The 26,435-nt window shown below is 45.6% G+C and overlaps 4 protein-coding genes across 15 annotated transcripts in view; 1 reads left to right on the forward strand and 3 right to left on the reverse strand.

Moving 5' to 3' along the window:
* Nucleotides 1-11,827, reverse strand: part of LOC310837226 (uncharacterized protein) — a 74,293-nt gene extending 62,466 nt beyond the window's left edge. Inside the window, exons 1-2 of one of the 7 annotated variants that reach the window (XM_083723389.1) lie at nt 11,725-11,827; nt 9,761-10,142 (exon numbers count right to left, since the gene is read on the reverse strand). In XM_083723389.1, coding sequence (XP_083579515.1) covers nt 9,761-10,099 — 339 coding nt within the window. In that variant the 5' untranslated portion in view covers nt 10,100-10,142; nt 11,725-11,827. Of the gene's footprint in view, nt 1-1,083; nt 1,263-9,760; nt 10,143-10,382; nt 10,584-11,592; nt 11,613-11,724 lie in introns of those variants that run through there. The other 6 variants (XM_083723391.1, XM_083723390.1, XM_083723388.1 and 3 more) reach the window with 6 other exon arrangements.
* The window catches only part of LOC310837292 (uncharacterized protein), a 530,615-nt gene that overhangs the window by 363,029 nt on the left and 141,151 nt on the right, over nt 1-26,435 (forward strand). The window lies entirely within an intron of this gene.
* LOC310837712 (uncharacterized protein) lies at nt 4,109-9,479 on the reverse strand. Its single transcript, XM_083724723.1, has 4 exons — nt 9,362-9,479; nt 8,508-8,590; nt 7,747-7,873; nt 4,109-6,651 (listed from the first exon to the last, which is right to left on the reverse strand). Exons 1-4 carry the CDS (start codon nt 9,363-9,365, stop codon nt 5,450-5,452), a joined length of 1,416 nt encoding a protein of 471 aa, XP_083580849.1. The 5' UTR covers nt 9,366-9,479; the 3' UTR covers nt 4,109-5,449.
* LOC310837227 (uncharacterized protein) lies at nt 13,995-26,090 on the reverse strand. 6 transcript variants are annotated; one of them, XM_083723398.1, is made up of 11 exons: nt 25,758-26,090; nt 23,753-24,255; nt 23,417-23,543; nt 22,425-22,492; nt 21,551-21,826; nt 20,612-20,699; nt 19,422-19,504; nt 18,804-18,930; nt 15,317-17,512; nt 14,855-14,943; nt 13,995-14,325 (listed from the first exon to the last, which is right to left on the reverse strand). In XM_083723398.1, the coding sequence occupies exons 2-9, from the start codon at nt 24,164-24,166 to the stop codon at nt 15,639-15,641; spliced, it is 3,057 nt and encodes a 1,018-aa protein (XP_083579524.1). In that variant the 5' UTR covers nt 24,167-24,255; nt 25,758-26,090; the 3' UTR covers nt 13,995-14,325; nt 14,855-14,943; nt 15,317-15,638. The 6 variants fall into 6 exon arrangements, with proteins under 6 accessions (XP_083579524.1, XP_083579526.1, XP_083579525.1 ...); XM_083723400.1 differs by having other exon boundaries at nt 21,551-21,781; nt 25,753-26,090; XM_083723399.1 differs by having other exon boundaries at nt 15,317-17,515; nt 21,551-21,781; nt 25,758-26,089.

The raw sequence follows: 26,435 nt of genomic DNA on the forward strand, positions 1-26,435 counted from the left end.
AACTGAAGCATTGACACCCGATCACCCAACCCACTCACCATGCCCCTCCCCCTCTTCCCCCCTTTCTTCCTACCCTAACATTGTACACAACACGAATGCCTCACAGCAAATGAAACTGATCTGTAGAAAACGCAACTTGAAAAAAGAGACAATTAAGAAATCTTTTTTAAAATATTTAAAAAAGAAAAGCAGCCACTTAACTAATGAAATGGCAACTGATTAACTTTCAAACTCTCTTGGGCAATAAATGTACATTTCTAGAATTACACAACTTTTAGAAGACATCTGGGGGCAATCCTGTATAATAATAATAATAATAATAATATAATTATATTTAATAATAATAATAATAATAATAATAATAATAATAATAATTTATGTCCCGCCCTCCCCAGCCGAAGCCGGGCTCAGAGTGGCTAACAACAGTAAAAGGGAAGTTTTTAATGCTTGATGTTTTTATTATGTTTTTATATATACTGTAAGCCGCCCAGAGTGGTTGGGGAAACCCAGCCAGATGGTTGGGATATAAACAATGAAATTAATTGTTATTATTACATTTGTTTCATGCAAAGTCAGAACATTTCTCTGCAGTGCCTGCTATCTGGTATACACTCTCAACACATGGAGGTTCCACTCCTCTGAGCGGAGATATATTTTCCCCCTCCTGCTTTCTTCTCCCACCTCATCCCAATTCAAAGTTTCGCACCGACTCTCTAAGAAGTCAGCCTGGACAGCTCTGTCGGTTGGTGCTAAGACGTAATGCCAAGGTTGCATGTTCGATCTCCCTTTGGGACAGCTGCGTATTCCTACCTTGGACCAGACGATCCTCGGAGCCCCTTCCAATTCTACGATCCTGTGAATCTCTTTCCTCTGGACAGGGCTCAGTAATAATAATAATAATAATAATAATAATAATAATAATAATAATAATAATAATATTTAATATTAATATTTATACCCTGGCCAGAGCCGGGCTCAGGGCGGCTAACAACAGTAAAATTACAGTAAAAACATAATGGGGGGTATTTAAAATACAGGTTAAAATGCAGAAATGCCCCAGAGGACAGGCGAGAGACTTTCCACCTTCCCAATGTGAAGCACACCCAAACCCTCCTTTCTTCCAGTTGCTGACCGGATCTCTCCCTCCCTCCCTTTCCCAGGAATCACCCCAAAGCTCTCCCGACCCGACCAGGAGGAAAACACCCAGGGCAGCCCGTGCCAGAGCCCACCCCCCACTCGAGAAGGCGGGGCAGGAAGCGGCTGCGAGGCTTCGCAAGTTGCTCTGGAGACACTCTTCCTCCTCGCGTCCTCTCTAGGAATCTCCCGGCCAGGCATCCTCCTCCAAGGAATTTCTATTACGCAGGGAGCCTGCTCTCTGTGAGAATGGTGCGTCCAAAACACTATGCAAAGGCTTAATGCTGCAGAATAGGGTCCTGGGATGTCATGTGCCGGAGGCAGTTTTCCCCCCTCCAGATTTTTTCCCTTAAGAGCAGCAGGTATGTTGGCTTATGCTGCAAGAGTCAGTCTTGCCGCCGCAAGAGTCAGTCTGTCAATATTATTTATTGAATTTATATACTGCCCTATACCTGGAGGTCTCAGGTATTAGTCCGTCTCAGATACTACTACTACTACTACTTTATTGCTTATACCCTGCCCATCTGGCCAGGTTTCCCCAGTCACTCTGGGCAGCTCCCAACAGCACAACAGAACATCAGACATTAAAAACTTCCCTAAACAGGTTACATAAATGTGTTTCATAAATGTGTTTACATAAATGTGCGGTTTTCTCCCGAATGAAGTGCAGAGCGTTTGAGGACCAGGACATTCGCAGGGAAAACAAAATGCTTGTTTACAAAGGCATTGTACTACCAACGTTACTGTATGCTTGTGAACCATGGACCACTTACAAACACCATCTCCAACCTCTCGAAAGATTCCATCAACGATGTCTCTGAAAAACCTTACACATCACTTGGGAGGACAGGCGAACTACTATCAGTGTACTGGAAGAAGCTTGCAGGCCAGTGTTTCCCAGTTGTCAGTGTTTATACTACATTTTTTAAAGATTTGCCTTGAGACAGTCTTTAAACCTCTCGTTGACCACAAGCATTACGCTTTCAATTTTTAAGTTCAGAATACAGTAGTTGCTTTGGAAGATGATAATCAGGCATCTACACATCATGATCAGTCCAACAAAGTTGATGTTGAAGAATCAGTGCTTCAACACTGGTGATCTTTGAAACCACCATTTATAAATGGTGCAAACTAACGTGGGCGTAGCCAGGATTTATGTTGGGGGTGAGAGCAGGAAGCCCACCTGTTAATCTTCCTAGGTCTAGCAGATTCAGAAAGAAACATCTCAACCACAGTTCATAGAATTGTGGGGTTGTAAGGGACCCCGAGGGTCATCTAGTCCAACCCCCTGCAATGCAGGAATCTCAATTAAAGCATCCCTGACAGATGGCCATCATTGTTTTAAATTATTTTCTTGTGACCCCCAAGTGCTCAGAAAAAAACTCTCAAAATCTTTCCACAGTTTCTACTTCTAGTAAGCATTTTTATTTACCGTATTTTTCGCACCATAGGACACACCGGACAATAGGATGCACCTTGTTTTAGAGGGGGGAGAACAAGAAAAAAAATTTCTCCCCCTCTCTGCCCAGCGCCGCTTCAGCAATGCGGCAGGAGGTGCTGCGCAGAGAGGGGGAGAATTTTCCCCCTCTTGTTTTCCCGCTCTAAAACAAGGTGCCGTTGAAGGTGCATTCAGGCAGCTACCTTGGAAGCCTGGAGAGCGAGAGGGGTCGGTGCGCACCGACCCCTCTCACTCTCCAGGCTTCAGGTTCCTTTCGACCTGCTCTTTGTGGCTGGCGGTGGGAAGCCCACCACCAGCCCCAAAGAGCAGTTCAGGGAGCAGTGGAGAGGCTCCTGCCATAGCCACGCGTCACCTCTCCAGCCGGGAGAGGGTCGCGGGGGGCTTCTTTAGCCCCGCACACGCTCTTCTGGCTGGAGAGGTGACACGCGGCAATAGAGGCTCCTGCCATAGCCGCACGTCACCTCTCCAGCTGGGAGAGGGTCGCGGGGCTATGGTGTCTTCGCTCAGTAGGACGCACACACATTTTCCCTTCATTTTTGAAGGGGGAAAAGTGCGTCCTATAGAGCGAAAAATACGGTATTTACCTGATTTAGGGGGAGCTGTCCTCCACTGCCTAGGTAAAGGTAAAGGTACCCCTGCCCGTACGGGTCAGTCTTGACAGACTCTGGGGTTGTGCGCCCATCTCACTTAAGAGGCCAGGGGCCAGCGCTGTCCGGAGACACTTCCGGGTCACGTGGCCAGCGTGACAAAGCTGCATCTGGCGAGCCAGAGCCGCACACGGAAACGCCGTTTACCTTCCCGCTGGTAAGCGGTCCCTATTTATCTACTTGCACCCGGAGGTGCTTTCGAACTGCTAGGTTGGCAGGCGCTGGGACCGAGCAGCGGGAGCGCACCCCGCCGCAGGGATTCGAACCGCCGACCTTTCGATCGGCAAGTCCTAGGCACTGAGGCTTTAACCCACAGCGCCACCTGCGTCCCAAACCCTCCACTGCCTACACCCATGCAAAATAATCATTCCAGCGACTGGCAAGTCAAGAGAGTTTTAAACAGCTGCATAGGCAAGTGTGCACACCTACACACACACACACACACACACACACACACACACACACACAAAAAAAAACCACACACACACACACACACAGGTCTTGGAAGAGAAGTGTTGAAGTAAAAAAAAGAGTATGCCTGACTTGGTCATTCCAGAAAACCGGAAATCCAAGAAATTGGGCAGCCTAAATGAGTGAGTGGCAGAAGATGGTTTGGTCACAAGTTGTAACCATGAAGGTGATTTTTGCCATCAGGTGGTATAGATTTCTAAGACAGACACAAGACCCACTGACAACAATACAGACACCAGAGACACCTGGGGAATGCTGAAAAGCTCTACAGTCTCTATTTTTGTAGATTGACCATTAGTGCTTTTTACATTTGCCTTGTTTGTGCATAAAATCTTTTTTTAAAAAAAGAAAAAAAAACCAGCAAGGAAAGAGAAGCAGAGTCTGGACAACAATAAAATAAATTGGACAGATTTATTTATATCAAAGCTCAAAACTGGTGAAAATATGCAAGCTCAGCAACAGCTGAAATATAAGGAATGTATGAGTGACAGACCAGAGAACAATTTATAGATGGAAAACAAATTACCGTAACCAAACAGCTATCAAGGAAATATGCATATTACAGAAGGGTACCCACAATCCTGTCCCATGACTGAACTTTAACACAAGGCTAGTTCTTTTATTTATCAGGCTGGACTAAATGTTTTCTCTATGCCTGAAAGTGCACGTTTAGAGTTTTTGTATCGTTCTATTTTGCTTTTCTCCCAGGAGGTCAAGGTTGTGTACACTGTATTCCCTGCACCTTTTTAATTTTTACAACAGCCCTGAGGTAGGCTAGGCCGAGAATTAGTAGCTCAGTGTGCAGCCCTAACCTAAGACCCACCAGGATGGGCGAGTTTTGATGTGGACGTAGAGCATCTCTGGCTCACTTGACTATGTCACATAATTCAAAACCAGATATACCCGTGTGATATGGCAGAGCCAGACAGGGGAGGACTTAAAGTGGGTCCTAATTCCATTTGACCTGGCAACCCAGAGGAAATCACACAATCCTTTTTACCAGTGGTGTCACACTTTTAAAAGAGGAAGCCAATGTAGGTTTCTTAAAGCAGGCTTTCTGGGAGTGGTACCAGGGAGCGGGTGGGGACTGGATTCTAATTCTGTTCAGCTTCTTCCTGTCCGGACTAGTTAAAATCCTTCTAGGCGTATGCTCAGCGGAAGCAGATTTGGGGGGGAAACACATGAAAACAGCATTTCCTAAGAAACAGGATATACTACCAGGCAGAGGGCCTTCTTGGTGGTGGCGCCTGCAAGTTATTAATATTTGATGTTTTATCATGCTTTTAATATTCTATTGGCAGTCACCCAGAATGGTTGGGAAAACCCAGCCAGATGGGTGGGGTATAAATAATATATTACTTATTATTATTATTATTATTATTATTATTATTATTATTATTATTTCTTCTGATGTTGGCAGAGAAGCATCACCGCCACTGGTGCTGATTACATATATGATTGTGCCATTTTGGGGTGAGAGCTCAAAATCGACGCCACAAGTGACGGTGCTTTACACCGCTGGCAGAAGCAGCAGGGCAAGTGGGGCAGCCTTGGGTGTGCCAACTGGGGGGGGGGGCTTCTGCCACCTGAAGTAGGACCACGTCTGCCCTCAGGACTCTACTCAAGTCTTGCCCCATCCCCCATTCCTTGCCACTTTAGCTCTAATCTGAAAGCGGAGTTCAGCTGTCTCAGACTCACATTCCATATTCAGACTGCTTCTACACTTTCCAAACTCCAATCATTTAAAAGGCTTCTCCCGTGTGTGAATTATTTGATGGGAAGTGAGATTTGACTTGCGAGTGAAGCTCCTCCCACACTGCAAGCATTTATACGGTTTCTCCCCAGTGTGAATTATTTGGTGAGTGGTGAGATGGATCTTCTGTGAAAAGCTCTTTCCACACTCCAAACATGTGTGCGGTTTCTCCCCAGTGTGAATTCTCTGATGAGTAGTGAGGTGTGTCTTCCTTAAGAAGCTGCTTCCACACTCCAAGCATCTGAACAATTTCTCCCCTACATGGATCTTCTGATGGGTAAGAAGGGCAGAATTTCGATGAAAGCTCTTTCCACACTCTGAGCATTTATATGCTTTCTGCCCGGTGTAAAGTCTTTGATGAGCAGAAAGGTTTTTCTTCTGACGGAAGCTCTTTCCACACTCCAAGCATTTAAACGCTTTCTCCCCTGTATGGATCCTGTGATGATTAACAAGGGTAGAAGTGTTACGAAAGCTTGTTCCACACTCCAAGCATTTATATGGCTTCTCCCCTGTGTGAATTCTTTGATGTGACATGAGATTCGTCTTCCGAGTGAAGCTCTTTCCGCACTCCAAGCAGTTATACGGTTTCTCTCCAGTGTGGGTTCTTTGATGAGTAGTGAGGTGTATCTTCTGTGAGAAGCTCTTTCCACAGGCTAAGCACTTAAAAGGTTTCTCCCCTGTATGGATCCTCTGATGAGTAAAAAGGACATAATTTTGGTGAAAGCTCTTTCCGCACACTAAACATTTATATGCTTTCTCCCCTGCGTGAGTTCTTTGATGAGCAGTCTTCTGACGGATTCTCTTTCCAAACTGCAAGCATTTGAACAGTTTCTCCCCTGTGTGAACTCTTTGGTGAATAGAGAGATGTGTCTTTCGTGAAAATCTCTTTCCACATTCCAGGCATTTAAATTGTTTTTTATCTGTGTGGATTTTGTAATGAGTTTTCAGATTTGATTTAGAAGGGAAACTTCTCCAATATACAAAGCGCGTACTTGCTTCTTTTCTCTTTTGCGTATTTTCTTGGACTCGGATTTGATGGCTCACGCTGCCATGAGAAAAAGGGGACCTATTCCTCCCCTTTTCTTCCCCTTCAGGTTTCCTTCTCTGAGCTCCTCTCTGTATACATGTGTCCCATTCTGCAAACACCCCGTGTGGTTCTCCCTCATTTTTGGTTTTCCATTCATGTCCTGTCACAAAGAAGAGAGGAAACTATTAAGAACCTGAGGTACAAATGGAGTTCCACAGCTAACTGGCAGTGACACATAAAGCTTGTGATAATGGAGGAATGGAAAGATCTTAGCTGCAAAGCAGGTCTTATCATCCATTTATCTGCCATTTTTAACACCATAACTGCCAGCCAGGATTCTATACTCTATTCTATTGGATCCATAGAGACCGGAACAAAACTGTCACCTCAGACATGAAACTCCCTGCGGGATCTCAGGCAGCCACTCTCTCTCAGACTAGGCTAACTCACAGGGTTATGGAATGGGCAAATCATGGAATAATCATGTGTATTCTCTTTTGGCAGAAGCTCATTACAGTCGTACCTTGGCTCCCGAACACCCTGGGAGTCGAACGTTCTGCTTTTCAGGCATAGAGAAAACATTTAGTCCAGCCTGATAAATAAAAGAACTAGCCTTGTGTTAAAGTTCAGTCATGGGACAGGATTGTGGGTACCCTTTTGTAATATGCATATTTCCTTGATAGCTGTTTGGTTACGGTAATTTGTTTTCCATCTATAAATTGTTCTCTGGTCTGTCACTCATACATTCCTTATATTTCAGCTGTTGCTGAGCTTGCATATTTTCACCAGTTTTGAGCTTTGATATAAATAAATCTGTCCAATTTCTTTTATTGTTGTCCAGACTCTGCTTCTCTTTCCTTGCTGGTTTTGATTGGCTGTCATCAGTTTAAAAGGGAAACCTGTCCAGCAGTAATGTGGTGGTGTAAGAGGAGCGTGGTCAGAGAGAGAGAGAGAGAGAGAGAGAGAGAGAGAGAGTCTTCCTATTTGCCTTAAGGTGCAGCCAGGTGCTCTGTTTGACTGTATGAACTGCTCGTGTATTATAGCCTGTAGATATTTTTATATATAGCTCACAATAAATATACTGCATTTTAGAACCTGGAACTCTGAGCATTTTCGCTAAAGTGTCGCAAAGAATTTGTGACACAGACTGGAAGAAAGGGAAGTGAGCTGCTAAAATAAAGGAAATGTGCAACCCGGCCCATTATTTTAGGCTCTAAATGCTATTCTCATCAACTCTGAAAACAAGGAACCTTACCAAGAGAGAAAGCATTCCTACAATTCTCCTCCATGACTATTTTATGCAGTGCCCTTTGGTCAGGATCCAGCAGAGCCCACTCCTCCTCTGTGAAATCCACAGAAACCTCCTCAAACAACACGGGACCCTGAGAGAAAAGGAAATAGTTGAAATTGTTGTAGGTAATCTTTATTTTAAAGGTAAAGGGACACCTGACCATTAGGTCCAGCCGTTTCTGGGGTTGCGGCACTCATCTCGCTTAATTTGCCAAGGGAGCCGATGTTTGTCTGCAGACAGTTTTTCCGGGTCATGTGGCCAGCTTGACTAAGCCGCTTCTGGAGAACCAGAGCAGCACATGGAAACGCCGTTTGCCTTCCCGCCAGAGCGGTACCTATTTATCTACTTGCACTTTGACGTGTTTTTGAACTGCTAGGTTGGCAGGAGCAGGGACCGAGCAACGGGAGCTCACCCCGTCGCGGGGATTCGAACCGCCGACCTTCTGATCGGCAAGTCCTAGGCTCTGTGGTTTAACCCACAGCGCCACCCGTGTCCCTTATCTTTATGTTATTTACCAGCAAAATCCAGACTACGCCTCAAAGTAAGATGACTTGAGTATTATCCTGCAGAACTTAAACCTTCTTGAGGGGCACCCACAGCCTCCCTAGCAGGCAGTTTGACAAACTCAAATAAAGAAGTTTACATTGGCCTACAGAGGTGAGCAGAAGACAGAAGAACCCAGGCTGCCCCCTAACGTCTCTCCCCACAATGACCCTTCCCCCTACCTGATCTGGTGTCACAGCAACTGCTTCCTGTCTGTTGTGAACAGGAGACGGCTGAGCAGGTCTTGCCACCAGTATTTCTTCACCTGAGAGACAAAGATGGTGGGAAGGAAGTAGCACGTGCTTGTCTTAGCGTCTAAGTGACATGTATCAGGGTAGGACACACTGACTTTACAAAATGTCTCATCCATTGTACATATTTTTTTACCTAATTTTTTTACCTAATTATTTTTTATATACCTATTTTTTTATCTAATTAACATTAACACTGGCTATCTTAACATTATATATGAAAATGCAAGGCCCAATTCCACCTGGCCTAGGGGACGGGGCCCACACTCACCCTGAAAGCTCCTGGGAGGCTGGAGGGACATTGCTGGAACAACTCTTGGGTCCGGGCAACTGACTAAAATGTTTTTGCATGTTTTGTTGTTGTTTAGTTTAGTTGTGTCCAACGCTTCGTGACCCCATGGACCAGAGCAGGCCAGGCACTCCTGTCTTCACTCCTGTATGTTTTAAACAGTTCTAATTTTGGTTCCTCTGTTTCATTTTTGTTGTGTTGGTGTTGGTTAAATGTTTAGTTGAGGTTGGCAGTTACTTTAATTTGGGTATAACTGTAAATTGTTTGTTGTTGTTGTTGTTGGTTTTATTTATTTATTAGTTTGTTTGTTGCTGGCATAGGATATCTTGTTTTTAATGTTTGATGTTTGGCTGTGCTTTATATGTTGCAAGCCACCCAGAGTGGCTGGGGAAACCCAGCCAGATGGGAAGGATACAATTAATATATTATTGTTATTGTTATTATTATTATTATTTATTTGTTCTCACGGCTTGAGGCCTCAAATACTGAAACCCACTCATTTTTCATCTTTGGAAAATGATGGGGGGAAGCATCTTCCCCTGAAAGTTTCGGGAGAATGTAAGAAGATTCCATACATTTCAGGAAGTTCAGGTTCATTCTTACTGAGTAATGCAGCACCTCCACTGCTCTCCAGAACATTTCTCCTTAGCAGGAAACACTCTTTCAAATCCAGTGAAGAACTCTCTCTCTCAGGGAAATTAGCTGCCACCTCTGCAAAGAGACCCTTTACCTGAAACAACAATGAAGATATCAAAGACAGTGAATGGGCAGAAAATCAGAGAAAAGGGCAAAAGGTCAAGAGGAATTTGGTACATTCCTCTGTGGATGATTTCCAGGAAGTGACTGGTTCACATTCTGGGCCCCTTGGAAGTAGCAGGATGAAACCCTCTCTCACCTGCTGCTCTGCCTGCTTCTTGTTCTCTGCCCAACTCAGGAGAAAACCTTCGGCCAGGGCCACCGCCTGGGAACTGGTCTCCGCCCCACATTCCCTGACCCAGTTCTCCATCTCCAGGGGGAGGACAGCCAGGAACTGCTCCAAGATCACCAGGTCCAGCATCTGAGTCTTTGTGCATCGCTCTGGCTTCAGCCACTCATGGCAAAGGTGGTGGAGTTGGCTGCAAACCTCTCTTGGTCCCTCGGCCTCATGGTAGCAGAACTTTCTGAATTGCTGGCGCCGCACATCTGAGCTGAGGGTCTTCTCTCCATCCAGGCTAGCTGAGTCTTGGTCTTCCATCTTTCTTACTGTTCCAAGGATGCCTCCACTGGGCTACAGACTCCTGAAAAGCAGAGATACAAGGCTGGATTAAGGTGCTGAGGGACCCTCTTTCCTCCAGGAAGGAACATATGAAGTAAAGTAGCACAAAATAATGATTTTGGTATCCTAAAGGTTATCAAATTTATTACCGCACAAGCTTCAGTATACTACAAAAGAAAACCTGTGGCATTTCACAACTCTCAGCATAACACCAACAGAATATGTTTCACCACCCTTATAAAGAGAAAGAAAATACTCTGACCTTCCTTTGAGTTGTGCTAGTAGGTTTAATGGTTTTAATCATCTCTTGTTGTTGGATTTTAATATTATTGGGATGAATGTTGTTTTATTGTTTCCTGCTGGCTTTATTTCTTACCTAGCAAAAGTTTTGAATTAAAGCTGCCACTCTGCTGAATGAATCTTAGTTGATTACTTTAAGATTTACTTAGAAATATTAACATTCATTTAGAAATATTCCAGTTGTTTACTGGAAAGGGAAAAGAGCGTAGAGCACTCTGGAGAGAAGCATTGGAACTAACACCTTTGAGGAAGAGTCACAGGACTCCATTGCAAGAGAACTCATGCCTTGTGGACTTTGGCACAGCAAGGGCTTCGTAAGCAAAGAAACCGTCCGGGCTCAGAGAGGGAAAGCTGCTCGTAACATCTTGTAAATAAATAAGTGTGTGTATAAAGTGTTGGTGTTGGGCTAGTAGACTGCCCACCTAGCAGTTCGAAAGCATGTCAAAGTGCAAGCAGATAAATAGGTACCGCTCCAGCGGGAAGGTAAACGGTGTTTCCGTGCGCTGCTCTGGTTCACCAGAGGCGGCTTAGTCATGGTGGCCACATGACCCAGAAGCTGTCTGCAGACAAATGCCGGCTCCCTCAGCCTATAGAGTGAGATGAACGCCACAATTCCAGAGTCGTCCGCGACTGGACCCAACAGTCAGGGGTACCTTTACCTATAAAGCGTTGGTGTTGGGCTAGTAAAGACAATTTGTGCTGTGTTTTAATTTGTGGGAAGCTGCCCAGAGCAGCTGGGGTAACCCAGTCAGATGGGTGGCATATAAATATTATTACAGTGGTACCTCGGGTTACATACGCTTCAGGTTACAGACTCTGCTAACCCAGGAATAGTACCTCAGGTTAAGAACTTTGCTTCAGGATGAGAACAGAAATTGCGCAGCAGCGGCGCGGTGGCAGCAGGAGGCCCCATTAGCTAAAGTGGTGCTTCAGGTTAAGAACAGTTTCAGGTTAAGAACAGACCTCCGAAACGAATTAAGTACTTAACCCGAGGTACCACTGTATTATTATTTATTTTCTGCTAAACAGCTGCTTCCTGCGATGAGCTTGATTGAGCTTCTGCAGTGCACACACCCAACACCCAGGAAGATGCACAAGCATCTTCAGCCATGGGCTGAAATAGGTTTGCTCTTCCTATAGGTACCCCTTTTCCCTTTTTAAACAGTTGTCACCTGGGCATCTCCCTTCCCTTCCCGTCGTATTTTCCTGCCTTGCCTCTTGTCGTCCCCGCCCCCCATCCGCCTTTCAGCCCTGCAGACCCAGACCCACAAACTGGAGCCTCTAGGGCGAGGAAGGGGGCTCACCGGATCCCGCGAGGAGCCACCGGGCGGCCAAGGCACGTCCCTCCAGGGGGAAAGTCCCGGCAGGAAGGCGAGTTGGGTGGGAGGGGCCTTCGCTCTGGAGGACTGACCGCCCCTTCCCCCGCCCGCCTCGCCTTTTACCTTCCTCTCTAGGAATCCAGCTGAGGTCATTTTAACCCTTAGGAGGCCACTCTGCGGCATCCCTGTGGGACGTAAGCGAAGACTGGTGGACCAGTCTAGCCTGGCCTCTTACTCTTGAAATATTTTATGAAACAGCTGCCTAGAAACATATAATGTGTAAATAAACGAGGTAGAAGGCCCACTCCAACCTCACCTCGAGTTGGGTGCCTTAATTATTGTTGTTTTTGTTACCCGCTCTTCACCACGTGGTCCCAGACTACGTCAGAAAAATGTAAAACACAGAATTAAAAACCAAATTAGTCACAACTATATGGGTGTGTGTGTGAGAGAATGTAATTTGGTCTACACACAATATATCAATATATCTAATCTCCAGCCCTTTAGCAATTTAACCTAGTGGTTATCAATCAATCAATCAATCAAAATAATTATAATAATAGTACCCTGCCCATCTAGACTGGGTTTCCCCATACACTCTGGACCCCGCTTCCAACATATATAAGCATATAAAACATTAAACACTAAGAAGCTTCCCTACACAGGGCTGCCTTCAGATATCTTGTAAAAGTTGTGCAGCTCTTTATCTCCTTGACATCTGGTGGGAGGTAGTTCCACAGGGCGGGTGCCACCACCGAGAAGACCCTCTGCCTGGTTCCCTGTAACCTCACTTCTCTCAGTGAGGGAACTGCCAGAATACCCTCAAAGGAGGACCTCGGTGTCCAGGCAGAACGATTGGGCTGGAGATGCTCTTCCAGGTTTCAGGGCTGAGGCCATTTAGAGCTTTCAAGGTCAGCACCAACACTTGAATTGTGCTCGGAAACATACTGGGAGCTATTGTAGACCCTAAAGGCGGTGTCAGCGATTCTATGGCTGTGATTCATTGAAGGGTTTAGAGTAGACCTTTTGGGTCTCTTCCATCTCTACAATTTTAAGGTTCTCTCTTGTGGGATGGTGGGGGATTATAGCTACCAGTCCAAGCAGGACATCTATTCTATTACTGCCCCCAAGCACTGGTCTAACAGTTCAGCTGCATTTCCTGATTCAGATGCAACAGAGAGCTAAAGCTTGGTGTCACCTGCATATAGATAATAGCTCCAAGAGGCTTCTTATAGTTTTGATAAATCTCAACAGGGGCAACCAAAGCAGTTTCTGTATCATGACTAGGTCTGAAGCCAAAGTGGAACAGATTCAAAAATTATGCCCCAAACCCTGGTGGGCCTCAGTAATTTTCAGCCATCTCAAGTGGACCCTGGGAGTAGAAAGTTTGGGCACCTCTGCTGTGGACTGTTGCATTGGGTCCCTGGAGACCTGAGTTCAGATCCCAGCTCAGACATGAAGCTCACTGGGTGGACTTGGGCAATCACTCACTCCCAGCCTAGTCTACCTCATGATTTTTTATTTTTATTGTTATTCATGTTTTTATACTGTATTTTATGCTGCTTTTATAATTAAGTGTTTTAAAGTGTTTTAAATTTGTTGTTAGCCACCCTGAGCCCGGTTTTTGAACCGGGAAGGGCAGGGTATAAATAATTTATTATTATAAGGTTGCTCTGCAGAAGAACCACAGAACCACCACTTGCCAATGGCAGGATACCGACATGATAAAATAAAGAGACCTTGTCATTTTCAGGCAACAGGTCCTAAGGTGACTCCCTGACTTCTCCAGTTAGGATGTTGGGGTTTGGATGTGCTGGGCACGAGGCCTTGGAGATGCTACCAGTCAAAGCAGGCGATACTGGCTTAGATATTGGGTGGTTTGGGGCAACTACTGAGGGATCCTCTGGTCCCATACCTGGCAACTTTTGCTGATATGGGCACTGCTGAGAGTACCACAAGCACCAGACTGGACTGGACACCCTCATCTGCCCCAGCTGCAAAAAACATGTCTCTTCTGCATCAAGCTCTACAGCCACAGCAGGCGCCTTCTAGCAGCTTGACCTCATCCCAAAAGGCGCACTCCTCCATTGTTTCCTGAGACAGACGGATGCCAGCACTGTGGCTTTGGAAATCCAATGCCCTTGTTCATTCCCTTACTGAAGGGCTGGATAACCTCCAGTCTACAATTTGTATATTTTGTATTTTATCTGTACCGTTTCGAGACGCCTCAAAACTGTGAACTGATTTGTAAAATACTTCAACTAATTATTATCTTTATTTATTAAATACACAACAACAAACAACAACAACAACAACAACAACAAAAAACAACCACCACCACCCCTGATACATTTAAAAGGCCATAGAATAGATTGTTTAATCAGCCACAGGACTGGTTGAACAGGAATGTTTTTGCTTGGCGCCTAAGGATATTTAACGAAGGTGCCAGGCGGGCCTCCTCGGGGAGAGCATTCCACAAACAGGGAACCACTGGAGAAAAGGCCTACTATCATGATGCCACTATCCAGACCTCTAGCAGAGAGGGTGTATGAAGAAGGGCCTCAGACGATGACCATAGGGTTCAGGCTGGCTCATAGACGGAGAAATGGTCCTTGGGGTTATTACAACCTTGAGCCATTTAAGGCTCTGTAAGTCATAACCAGCACTTTGAATTGGGCCTCAGATGATGATTGCAGGGCCTGGTTTGGCTTATACGGAGACTGCTTTGTAGAAACGCTGTCATTTGAGGTGGAGTATCTTCCATCAGCTTCAGTTGGTGGCCCAGCTGTTCCCCTATCTGGACAGGGATAGCCTAACACCTTTAGTCTAGGCTCTGGTAACCTCAGGGTTAGATTACCGCAGTGTGTTATATATGGGGCTGCCTCTGAAGATGGTTTGGAAACTTGAGCTGGTACAGAATTGAGCGGCCAGGTTGCTCACCGGGGCAAGACAGTTTGAGCATATAATGTCAATCTTGGCTGCCAGTTAGTTTCTTGGCCCAATTCAAAGTGCTGGTTATGACTTATAAAGCCTTAAATAGGTCAGGACTGTAATATCCCAAGGACCACTTCTCCCTGTATGAGCCAGCCTGAACCCTGCGATCATTGTCTGAGGCCCTTCTTTATGTGCCTCCTCCACAAGAGGTCTGGAGGGTGGCAACATGAGACCAGACCTTTTCAACAGTGGCTCCTCGTTTGTGGGATGCTCTCCCTAGATGGGACGCAGGTGGCGCTGTGGGTTAAAGCCTCAGCGCCTAGGACTTGCGGATTGAAAGGTCGGCGGTTCGAATCCCTGCGGCGGGGTGCGCTCCCGCTGCTTGGTCCCAGCGCCTGCCAACCTAGCAGTTCGAAAGCACCTCCGGGTGCAAGTAGATAAATAGGGACCGCTTACCAGCGGGAAGGTAAACGGCGTTTCTGTGTGCAGCTCTGGCTCGCCAGATGCAGCTTTGTCACGCTGGCCACGTGACCCGGAAGTGTCTCCGGACAGCGCTGGCCCCTGGCCTCTTAAGTGAGATGGGCGCACAACCCCAGAGTCTGTCAAGACTGGCCCGTACGGGCAGGGGTACCTTTACCTTTACCTTCTCCCTAGAGAGGCTTTGTAGAATTGACTTTGTTTTTACAAGTTTGTAACATAATACTACTGCTATTGCCGATAAATGGATTTATATCTCAGGCCATTCTATCAGGATTCTCACATTCTACCATGGATCCAGTCTTCCAATGTGTATTTATCTCCAAATGGCCCTCAGGACTCTGCCCCATCCCCCACCAACTCAACTCCAATCTGAAATAGGACAGAATCGCATTCCATGTTCTGATCATTTCTCTAGCTCCCCTTCTGAGTGAATTCTTTGAAGAGCAGTCTCTTATTACTGAAGCATTTTGTACACTCCAAAGAATTTATGGTTTCTCTCCTGCGTGGATTTTTTTATGAGAAACGAGACTTATCTTCCGTGTGAAGCTCTTTCCACATACCAAACACTTAAATGGTTTCTCCCCGGTGTGAATTCTCTGATGAGCAGCAAGCGATTCCTTCCGACAAAAGTTCTTCCCACAGTCCATGCATTTATGCGGTTTCTCTCCTGTGTGAATTCTTTGATGAGCAGTGAGCTGTGTCTTCTGACAGAAACTCTTTCCACACTCCAAGCATTTGTATGGTTTCTTTCCTGTATGGATTCTCTGATGATTAACAAGGGCAGAACTGTGGCGAAAGCTTTTTCCACACTCCACGCATTTATGTGGCTTCTCCCCTGTGTGGATCCTTTGATGAATACTGAGGCCTCTGTTTCTCTTAAAGGCCATTCCACACTCCAAGCATTTAAATGGTTTCTCCCATGTATGAATTATTTGATGAGTGGTGAGGTTTGTGCCTGTACTAAAGGTCTTTCCACATTCTAAGCACTTAAAGGGTTTCTCCCCCGTGTGAATTCTTTGATGATTACTGAGATTTATCTTCTGACAGAAGCTCTTTCCGCATTCCAAGCATTTAAATGGTTTCTCCCCTGTATGGATCCTTTGATGGGTTACGAGGTCAGAATTTTGACAAAAGATCTTTCCACACTCCAAGCATTTATGTGGTGCATCCTTTCTGTGAATTCTTTCATGATAAGTAAGATGCATTTTCCAATAGAAGCTCTTTCCACATTCCAAACATTTGTATGGTTTCTCCCCTGTGTGAGTTATTTGATGATGTGTTAGGCTTCTGTTTCTACTAAAGGTCTTTCCACATTCCAGACATTTGTATGGTTTCTCCCCTGTGTGAGTTCTCTGATGAGTGGTGAGATGTGTCCTTCGACAGAAGCTCTTTCCACATTCTGAGCATTTGTATGGTTTCTCCCCTGTGTGAGTTCTGCGGTGGGAAGCAAGATTTGTCTTCTGAGAGAAGCTCTTTCCACACTCCAAGCATTTAAATGGTTTCTCCCCTGTATGGATCCTTTGATGGGTAACAAGGAGAGAATTCTGAGAAAAGTTCTTTCCACACTCCAAGCATTTATGCGGTGTTTTCCTTGTGTGGATCCTTTGATGATAAGTGAGATGGATCTTCCAACAAAAGCTCTTTCCACATTGCAAGCATTTAAATGGCTTCTCCCCTGTGTGAATTCTTTGATGAGTAGTGAGATGTGTCTTCCGGAAGAAGCGCTTTTCACATTCCGAACATTGGTATGGTTTCTCCCCCAGGTGAATTCTGTGATGGTTAGTGAGATTCCTCTTCTGAGAAAAGCTCTTTCCACACTCCAAGCATTTGTATGTTTCCCCCCCTGCGTGAATTATTAGATGAGTAGTGAGGCTTCCGCTTCTGTTAAAGGTCCTTCCACACTCCAAGCACCTATACAGCTTCTCTCCTGTGTGAATTCTCTGATGAGCAGTGAGATGTGTCCTCCGACGGAAGGCCTTTCCACATTCCAAGCAATTAAATGGTTTTTCTCCGGTGTGAATTCTGTGGTGTGCTGTCAGATTTCTCTTCTGAGAGAAGCTCTTTCCACACTCCAGGCATTTATGCGGTTTCTCCCCTGTGTGGATTTTGTAGTGACTTTTAAGTTTAGATTTAGAATGGAAACTTCTCCAACATACAAAACATGTAATTGTTTCTCTTCTGTTTTGCGTTTTTTCTTGGACTGGGATTTCATTGGAGTCAGTGCCCTGAGAAGCAAGGGAATGATTCCTCCTCGTCTCTCCCTCTGTTTTCCTTCTCTGCTGCTTCCTCTTCATACATGTGTCTCTTTCTGCAAACACCCCATGTAGTTCTCCCTGATTCTCAGTTTTCCATTCATAACCTACTGCAAAGAAGAAATGGAACTCTTAAGACAACGGAACCTCAAATCTTGACAACCACACACAATTTTTTTAATAATGGAAGAATGCAAAAATGGAAAAGTCTTAGCTGGGAGGTAAATCTTCCCATCTGTTTATCTGCCTCTGTTAATACCTTGACTGACACCCAGTGTCCTATGTATTATTGGATTAGATCCAAAAGACCCAAATTCAGATCCCAGCTGAGACATGAAGTTCACTGAATTGTACAGTCATACCTCAGGTTACAGACACTTCGGGTTGTGTGATTTCGGATTGTGCACCGCGCCGAACCCAGGAGTACCAGAATGGGTTACTTCCGGGTTTTGGCACTTGCGCATGTGCAGAAGCGCTAAATCACGCTTTGCACATGCGCAGAAGCGCCGAATCACAACACGCGGGTTGCGAATGCTGCAGGTTGCGAATGTGCCTCCCACACGGATCACGTTCGCAACCTGAGCATCCACTGTACTCAGCAATCATCCTCTTTAAGTAGCTCAACTCAAACCACCAAACAACCCCATGCATTCTTTCTGAACCCTTTGGAGCAATGTTGGGATAGAAGTGTGATCAAAATGCGGAGAGGCCCTGCGATTCAGAGCAATGTATTCAGAAGTACCCACAGAGGGTCTTCAGAGGGTGCGTAACCCCATCAAGAGCAGGCTGTCTCCCACCCATCCAGTCTAGGGAACCCCTCCCAGTAACAGTGCCTCAGTCTTATCTGGATTGAGCTCCATCTTATCCATTCTCATCCAGTTCATTAGCGAGGCAAGACCACGGCCCAGCACAAGACACCCACTGCCTCCTCTGCAGGTGTAAAGGGGAAGTAGGACTGTGTGCCATGAGCACATTGTGGACAATGTACTCCGAAACCCCTGATAAGCACACTCAGAGGTTTCATGTGGATGTTAATCAGCACGGGGGATAAAATAGAACCCCACATGGAAGACTCCAGGGGACCAAAGAGCAGTCCCCTAGCATCACCCTCTAGAAATGACTATCCAAGTAGACCTGGAATCACTACAAAGCTGAGCAACCTACTCTGGCAACCACTCTAGAAGGACACCATTGTTGATGGTATCAGAGGCTGCTGAGAGATGGAGGAAACATTCCCCCTGTCTCTCTCCAGACATAAATCATCACACAGGGCTACCAAAGCTGGGCCATAGCTGGGCCTAAACCCTGACTGATATGGATCTTGTAAAGTTATTTAAGTTGCTTATATAATATAGTCGAAATCATATAATCTTCAACTAAACAAACTGGGAGCCTTACTGAGAGAGACTATCATCCCACAATTCTCCTCCATGACTTCGTTGTGCAGCGCCCTCTGGTCAGGATCCAGCAGAGCCCATTCCTCCTCTGTGAAATACACCGCCACCTCCTCAAAGGAAACGGGACCCTGAAGAAGAAGAAGAAGAAGAAGAAGAAGAAGAAGAAGAAGAAGAAGAAGAAGAAAAAGAGGAATAGTAGTTCAGACTTGACACCCCGCCTTTCACTCCCCTTCAGGAGTCTCAAAGCGGCTAACAATCTCCTTTCCCTTCCTCCCCCACAACAAACACTCTGTGAGGTGAGTGGGGCTGAGAGACTTCAAGGAAGTGTGACTGGCCCAAGGTCACCCAGCAGCTGCATGTGGAGGAGCGGGGACACAAACCCGGTTCACCAGATTACAAGTCTACCGCTCTTAACCACTACACCACACTGGCTCTCCTCTCTGAAAGAAAAGGAAACGGTTGCCTCTTTATAGAGAACGTAAAAGATTATTGACCACCAAACTCCAGAAGACTCCTGAGGATTCTCCTGCAGAGCAACGAGGAGATCAGTTTGTTGAGGTCCAGAGAAATGAGCAGAAGACAGAGGTGCCCAAGTTCCCCTAGAGATGAGTTCCCCTACCTGATCTGGGTTCACAACAGCCGTTTCCCATCCGTTGCCAAGAGGAGATGGCCAAGCAGGTCTTGCCAGCGCCATTTCATCACCTGCGAGAGATGAAGCCATTAGTTTGCCTCCCACATTAAGCAATGCACATCCAAGTACATGTTGGAATGACAAAACGTTTCATCCACCCTGTATATTTTGGATGTTAAGAGTGTAGGAAAGGGCTCTTGTTAAGAACATAAGAAGAGCCTGCTGGATCAGGCCAATGGCCCATCTAGTCCAGCATCCTGTTCTTACAGTGGCCAACCAGATGCCTTGGGAAACCCCCAAGAGTATCTGAGCACAAGGGCAGATCTTCCCTCCTTTGGCTTCCAGCAACATGTGTTGAGAAGGATACTGCCTCCGACATGAAGACAGAGCATAGCCATCATGGTTAGCTGCCATGAGAGCCTTATCATCCATGAATTTGTCTTATCTTCTTCGAAGGTGACCCGGAAACTACAATTAATCCAGAATGCGGCAGCTAGACTGGTGACTGGGAGCGGCTGCCGAGACCATAAAACATCGGTCCTGAAAGACCTATATTGGCTCCCAGTATGTTTCCGAGCACAATTCAAAGTGTTGGTGTTGACCTTTAAAGCCCTAAACGGCCTCGGTTCTGTATACTGTACCTGAAGGAGCGTCTCCACCCCCATCGTTCAGCCTGAGGTCCAGCCCCAAGGATAGTTCCCTCCCTGCAAGAAGTGAAGTTACAGGGAACCAGAAAGAGGGCCTTCTTTCCCTCCAGGTGGTGGCCCTGTAGAACGCCCTCCCATCAGATGTCAAGGAAATAAACATCTGAAGGCAGCCCTGTTTAGGGAAGTTTTTAATGTTTGATGTTTTATCGTTTTTTAAATATTCTGTTAGCCCAGAGTGGCTGGGGAAATCCAGCCAGATGGGTGGGGTATAAATAATAAATTATTATTATTATATCCCAGGTCAGTGGCCCTCACTGATGCCACCAGAAATCCAAGGACTGATTTAAGTTCTCAAGTAATTAAAATACATCTATCTTTTGAAGTTTGAAAAATGCTGGGGATAACAGTCTTCCCACGATTAAACAACGCTAGGAGAAAGTGTTGCCCCCCTCAAAGATTTAAGGGTGTACAAAAGGATCCCATGAATTTCTTACATGATCAATATAGGTAGATCAATTTAATAAAATTTACCCAATGAGATGGGATGTCCATCACTCTCCTGATTGTTACCACTTTGCAGGAGACTTTCTCTGGTCGCTTCTGCAGACAAACTCCTTATCTGAAATAAAAGAGGGTGAAAATCAAAATAAAACTAAGGTGTTTGTTGCATCAGCACAAACATTTATGCTTGCCTGATGGAATGATCTCCCCTTTAGAAGCAAGACAAACGTTTAATGGTGAATAAAGTGTTGGGCCAAGAATTCATTTCATCAGATATTAGGGGGGAAAGGGGTGTAGTTTTGTATATTAACCAGAAATTGGAACCTAAGCAAAGATTAAAGGATGAGGAGGAGAGAATAATAGCAGTGGAAATTGGGAAGGGGAACATTTGTTAATCGTAGGAATATATGCACCCAATGAAAGAAAATCGGATTAAAAAAAAAACCTAGAGGAATTTATGTTTGAACAATACAATGGCAAAATAATATTAATGGGAGATCTAAATGGAGTAACATTGTTAAGAGTTTGACGGGACAATACGTAAAACTGAAACAAAGGAAGGGAGATTACCCCATTCCTTTTCTGATATGGTCATAAACATGAATCTACTAGATCTATGGAGACTTAAACATCTGATGGAATGTCAATTTACTTATTATTCCTTTGTTAAAAATTCCACAAGCAGAAGAGATGCCATATGGGCATCTAAAGAATTAGGGCCAAGGGTAAAAAAAAAAAGTCGAGATATTACCAAGGATATTACCAATCTGGCCCAGTGAGTATTTCAAAGACAGTAAACATGCAGCAGAATTAGGAAAGGCATGATAGAGGGAAAAGGCCTTGGAGAGTTTGGGACACTGCTTTGTGGTTGATATCCAGGAAAAGTGTGGCAAATATAGAGGGCTTTAAAATCCCCCCCCCCCCCTATTCTGAGCCCTTTGGAAATGCCAGGATGAAACTCTCTCTCACCTGCTGCTTCCTGTCCTCTGCCCGGCTCAGGAGGAAACCTTCGGCCAGGGCCACCGCTTGGGAAGTGGTCTCTGCTCCACATTCCCTTACCCAGCTCTCCATCTCCGGAGGGAGGACAGCCAAGAGCTGCTCCAGGATCACCTGGTCCAGGATCTGAGTCTTGGTGTGACCCTCTGGCTTCAGCCACTGACGGCAGAGATGGTGGAGTCGCCTGCAAACTTCATGGGGGCCCTTTTTGGCGAAATATACAGCAACATCCTCAAAAGACGCTTGACCCTGAAAGGCAGGGAGGTAGTTGGCTCTTTTATGCAGCTCATAATGATTTTGTTCTACTAGAATCCAAAAGACTACACAAGGGAAATGTTGACTTGCGCTCTTAAGTGGCCTCTGCAGTCCCTCCAGTAGGCAGCTTTGACAGATGCAAAGAAAATGAGATTCATTTGCTCAGATCCAAGAAGGTGATCAGTTGACAAAGCCTTCGTGTGCCCCCTCCTTGAGAGATCCAGAAGGTGGCAACATGAGAACAAGGCCTTCTCCGCAGTGGCTCCCTGTCTGTGGAATGCTCTCCCCAGGGAGGCCCGCCTGGTGCCTTCATTATACACCTTTATGTGCCAGGCAAAAACATTCCTTTTTAACTAGGCCTTTGGTTGATCCAATTTACATCCTATGCCCTTTAAAAATGTGTTTTTTGGGGGGGCTGTTGGGTTGCTTTTACTTTTAGTAATTATTTTGTGATTTTATAACTTGATTTTATTTTGTGAACCACCCTGAGCCCTTGGGTATAGGAAGGTATAAAATAATAATAATAATAATAATAATAATAATAATAATAATAGGATTATACTTTTCCTCAATGAACCTTCTTGCCCCTTACCTGATCTGGTTCCCCTTCACCACAAAGAGGAGACAGCCAAGAAGCTCTTGCTGGTTTCATTTCATCACCTGCGAGAGACAAAATGGTGGGAAGCCAATAGCAACTGCTTGTCCTACAGAAGGTCACATCTCCAAGTACAAGTTGACATTAGAAAATGGTGCATCTATTGTAGATATTTGAATGATCCTAACCAGATAGAGGTTAAGTGGCGCATGTTTTACGTACATACTGACATTACCAAAATGTCATCTCCTCCATCGCACTAAGTCATACCTTGGTTCCCGAACGGCTTAGCTGCCAAACAAATCAGCTCCCGAACGCCGCAAACTCGGAAGGAAGTGTTGGCAAACGTTTTTCGGAAGCCAAAAGGTCTGACGCGGTTTGTTGTTGAGTGCAGGAAGCTCCTGCAGGTCCTGCAGCCAATCAGAAGTCACGCCTAGGTTTTTGAACGGTTTCGGGAATCGAACGGACTCCCAGAAGAGATTAAGTTCGAGAACCAAGGTACCACTGTACAGTCATACCTCTTGTTACATTTGCTTCAGTCTGCGCATTTTCAGGTTGCGTCCTGCGGTGACCCAGATGTACCGGAAAGGGTTACTTCCGGGTTTCGCCACTCGTGCATGTGCACACACGCAAAATGACGTCACGCACATGCGCAGAAGCGGCAAATCGCGACCGGTGCACGCGCAGATGCGCAGACACGGGTTGCGTTCCTTTCACGTTGCAAACAGGGCTCCGGAACGGATCCCGTTCGCAACCAGAGGTACCACTGTATTTGGCATGCTTCCATACATTGTGTGTTTCATTTGTGGGAAACTGCAATTCTCCCTATTTGGGTTCTCAGCCAGAAACCCAAGCACTCGTGTAAGTGCTCAAGTATTGAAAACAGATTCATTTTTTAACAGATTCATAAGGCTATGAAAAGGGGGCCTCCCTCTGAAAGATTCATGAGAACATAAAAGCGTCCCGTGGGAGATGCAGTTAATTCTTACTGAATGAGGCTGCAACTCCCCAGCTCCCCTGAACATTCCTCCTTCGCAGAAAACACTGCTTGGCATCTGACGAAGCTCTCTCTGCTGCAGGGAGGTCAGTTGTTGGTTCGGCAAACAGACCTTTTACCTGAAACGAAGAGGAGATTGACTTCAATGTCAATGAGGTGAAGGATTAGAAAAGGCACAATAGAGGCAAAAGGCCTTGGGGAATCTGGGGCCTGGTGCTGTGGGTTATTTCTATTTTTTTTAAAAAAGGTTTAATTACAGGCTGTTTTAAGATTTCCCCTCTTCCAATTCTGACGCCCCTGGAAGTACTAGGATAAAACTCTCTCTCACCTGCGGCTCTTCCTGCTTCTTTTCCTCTGCTTGACTCAGGAGGAAACCTTCAGCCAGGGCCACTGCCTGGGAACTGGCCTCCACTCCGTATTCCCTCACCCAGTTCTCCATCTCCGGGGGGAGGACAGCCAGGAATTGCTCCAGGACCACCAGATCCAACAGTTCATTCTTTGTGTGTTGCTCTGGCTTCAGCCATTCGCAGCAAAGACGGTGGAGTCGGCTGCAAATCTCTCGGGGGCCCTTGGCTTCTGTGTGGTTGAAATGCCCAAAGGGGAGCTGTAAATATGAGCTGAGGGTGTCCTCCTCTTCCGGAATCTTTTGCATTGTTCTTTCCCAGAAGTCCCCACTGCTCCCAACCTGGATTGTATATGGGCCTCTACCGTCTTCAAGAACGACTGAGTCTTCCTCTTCCATCTTGTTTCATCTGTGTTCCAAGGAAGACTCTCCAGTTGACCCCAAGAGACTCTTCCCACTTCCGCCCTAGCTGAAAGTGCTACCAAGTCCTGAAAAATCAAGCCATTCCCAGATGTTTTTATTAACCCACCGTCAGAACAGAAAGATTTCCCTTGAGGAACCAGACTGTTTTAAGATACTGGAGGACCTAATAATAATAATAATAATAATAATAATATTTTATTTATATCCCGCCCTCCCCAGCAGAAGCAGGTGTCAGAGCGGCTAACCAAAGTAAAAATATTACAGTTTACATAAAATCATAATCATTTAATTGAAATAAATTCTAAAATCAATTCATTCTAAAATCAATTCAGAGTCAAATAAATGGCAACCATTGGGCTAGAGTTCTGAGGATTACAAAAGGAGGGGAAATGTTGCATTTTCTTTTATTGCAATTTGAATTCTACAGAAATTTATTGCCTTTCAGTACAGTAATACAATGCACTAAAAAAGGAACAAAAGAAGCAATTGATATACAAATTAAAATCATTCACACTCAGAGCTGCTCACTGCAGTTGTTGCAGCAGACAGAAAAAAGCATTAAGTGGGGTCCACCAAGACCATCAGTGATTTTCAAGTGGTCCATGTGGGAAAAAGTTTGAGAACCACAGCTATGATTGATTTTGATTCCCAAACCTTCTCCCTGTTTACTAGATTGCTTTTTTTAATTTATTGAGTGGGAAAGCATTTAGGATAAATAAGGCTTACTATATTAATTACAGAATCAGAGCCTATAGGAAATTTAACTGGCTGTAGCTGCAGTAAGGGTTTCATAAATTTGTTTCAGGGTTGCTGTATATTAGTAAATAAATTACTAATTAAAAGCACACCAGCAATGGGGGAAAAGAGAACCAGGGCATTGAAACATCACCAATTCCCCATTTATTTCAGACAGTTGCATTTTATACTATAAAGGAATATAAAAACAAAATTGTGTGGGTTCCACCCTCCCCTGTCCAGCACCAGGCTAGCTCTTTCTCTGCGAAGAAGCCCCCTCTAGTGACATACCCGTCTGCTTAGCAACAGAGAACGAGGCACGCTTAGCAACCTTGCTTCCTGCAGAAGCCTTAGACAGCTGCCTCTGCCTATTCCTTTGCAAATGTCAGATTGGCATACTGGGTGTTTTCTTTTAATAAAAAAGATATTCAAATAAAGCTAAAAGCCCATCACCACCACCCTGCCCAGTACGTGTGAACCCCATGTCTGCAGCTCTGCATCTCCCTATGGGTTGAACGAAATGGGGATAGAGCCCCATTAACCCACCCAATCTCTCCATCGCAGAATCATGGCATTGTAGAGTCGGAAGGGACCCCGGGGTCATCTAGCCCAACCCCCTGAAATGCAACGCAGGAATCTCAGCTCGAACACCCACGACAGGTGGGCAGGATGCTGGGCTGAGCTCTTGGGCCCCCCCTCCCCACCGCTTCCCATGGGGTCTTCTAAGCCCCCTCTTCCCGGTCCCACCTTGCAGCCCCTCCTGTGCACCCTCCTCCCCCCAGGGAATCCCCTTCCCCCCAAATGCACAAAGCCAGTGGGGGGCTCACCGGACCTCAGAAGGGGCCGCCGAGGCAGCGATCGCGCGAAAGAACCAGCCGCTCGCTTCTGCTCCAAAGGAATCGCATCAAGGGAAGAAAGAGCTTGGGGGAGGAAGGGACTTAGCTCTGGAGGACTCAAACCCCCCCCAACACATTCCTTTCCTCTCTAGGAAGCGGGTCGCGTTCGCTTTAACCCTTCGAAGCCCGGGCTGCAGGGTCAACGCCCCCACAAGTCACTCAAAAAGAGGAGGATAATACATAGGGAGGAATTAGGAGGTTGGTTGGTCGGGAAGGGGCTGGTTTTCAAGCTTTTTCTTTCCTTTCCCCCTCCCCTCAAGAAGCAGGGTTTTGGGTCTCTCTCTTTTTTCCTGTGTGTGTGTCTTAGACTCACAGACAGTTTAGGTTCCCGATCAAAAGTGGAAGCACAGGACTCCAATGCAGACTTGGGATAGGAGATAACAGCAGCCCTTCCCCCACTTGCTTTGGAGGCTAGATGATGATGATGATTTATTGATATGATAACCCACTGCATCTGTCACTCTTAGCTCATAAAATGCAGGTGTAGGGGATGTGCTCCCATCAGATGTCAAAGAAAGAAAAAACTATCTGACTTTTAGAAGAAATCGGAAGGCAGCCCTGTTTAGGGAAGTTTTTAATGTTTGACTGTGTTTTTAATATTCTGGTTACAGATA

Source organism: Podarcis gaigeae (genome assembly GCF_964106915.1).
Source record: "Podarcis gaigeae genome assembly, chromosome: 2".
In the NCBI taxonomy this organism is placed as follows: domain Eukaryota; kingdom Metazoa; phylum Chordata; class Lepidosauria; order Squamata; family Lacertidae; genus Podarcis; species Podarcis gaigeae.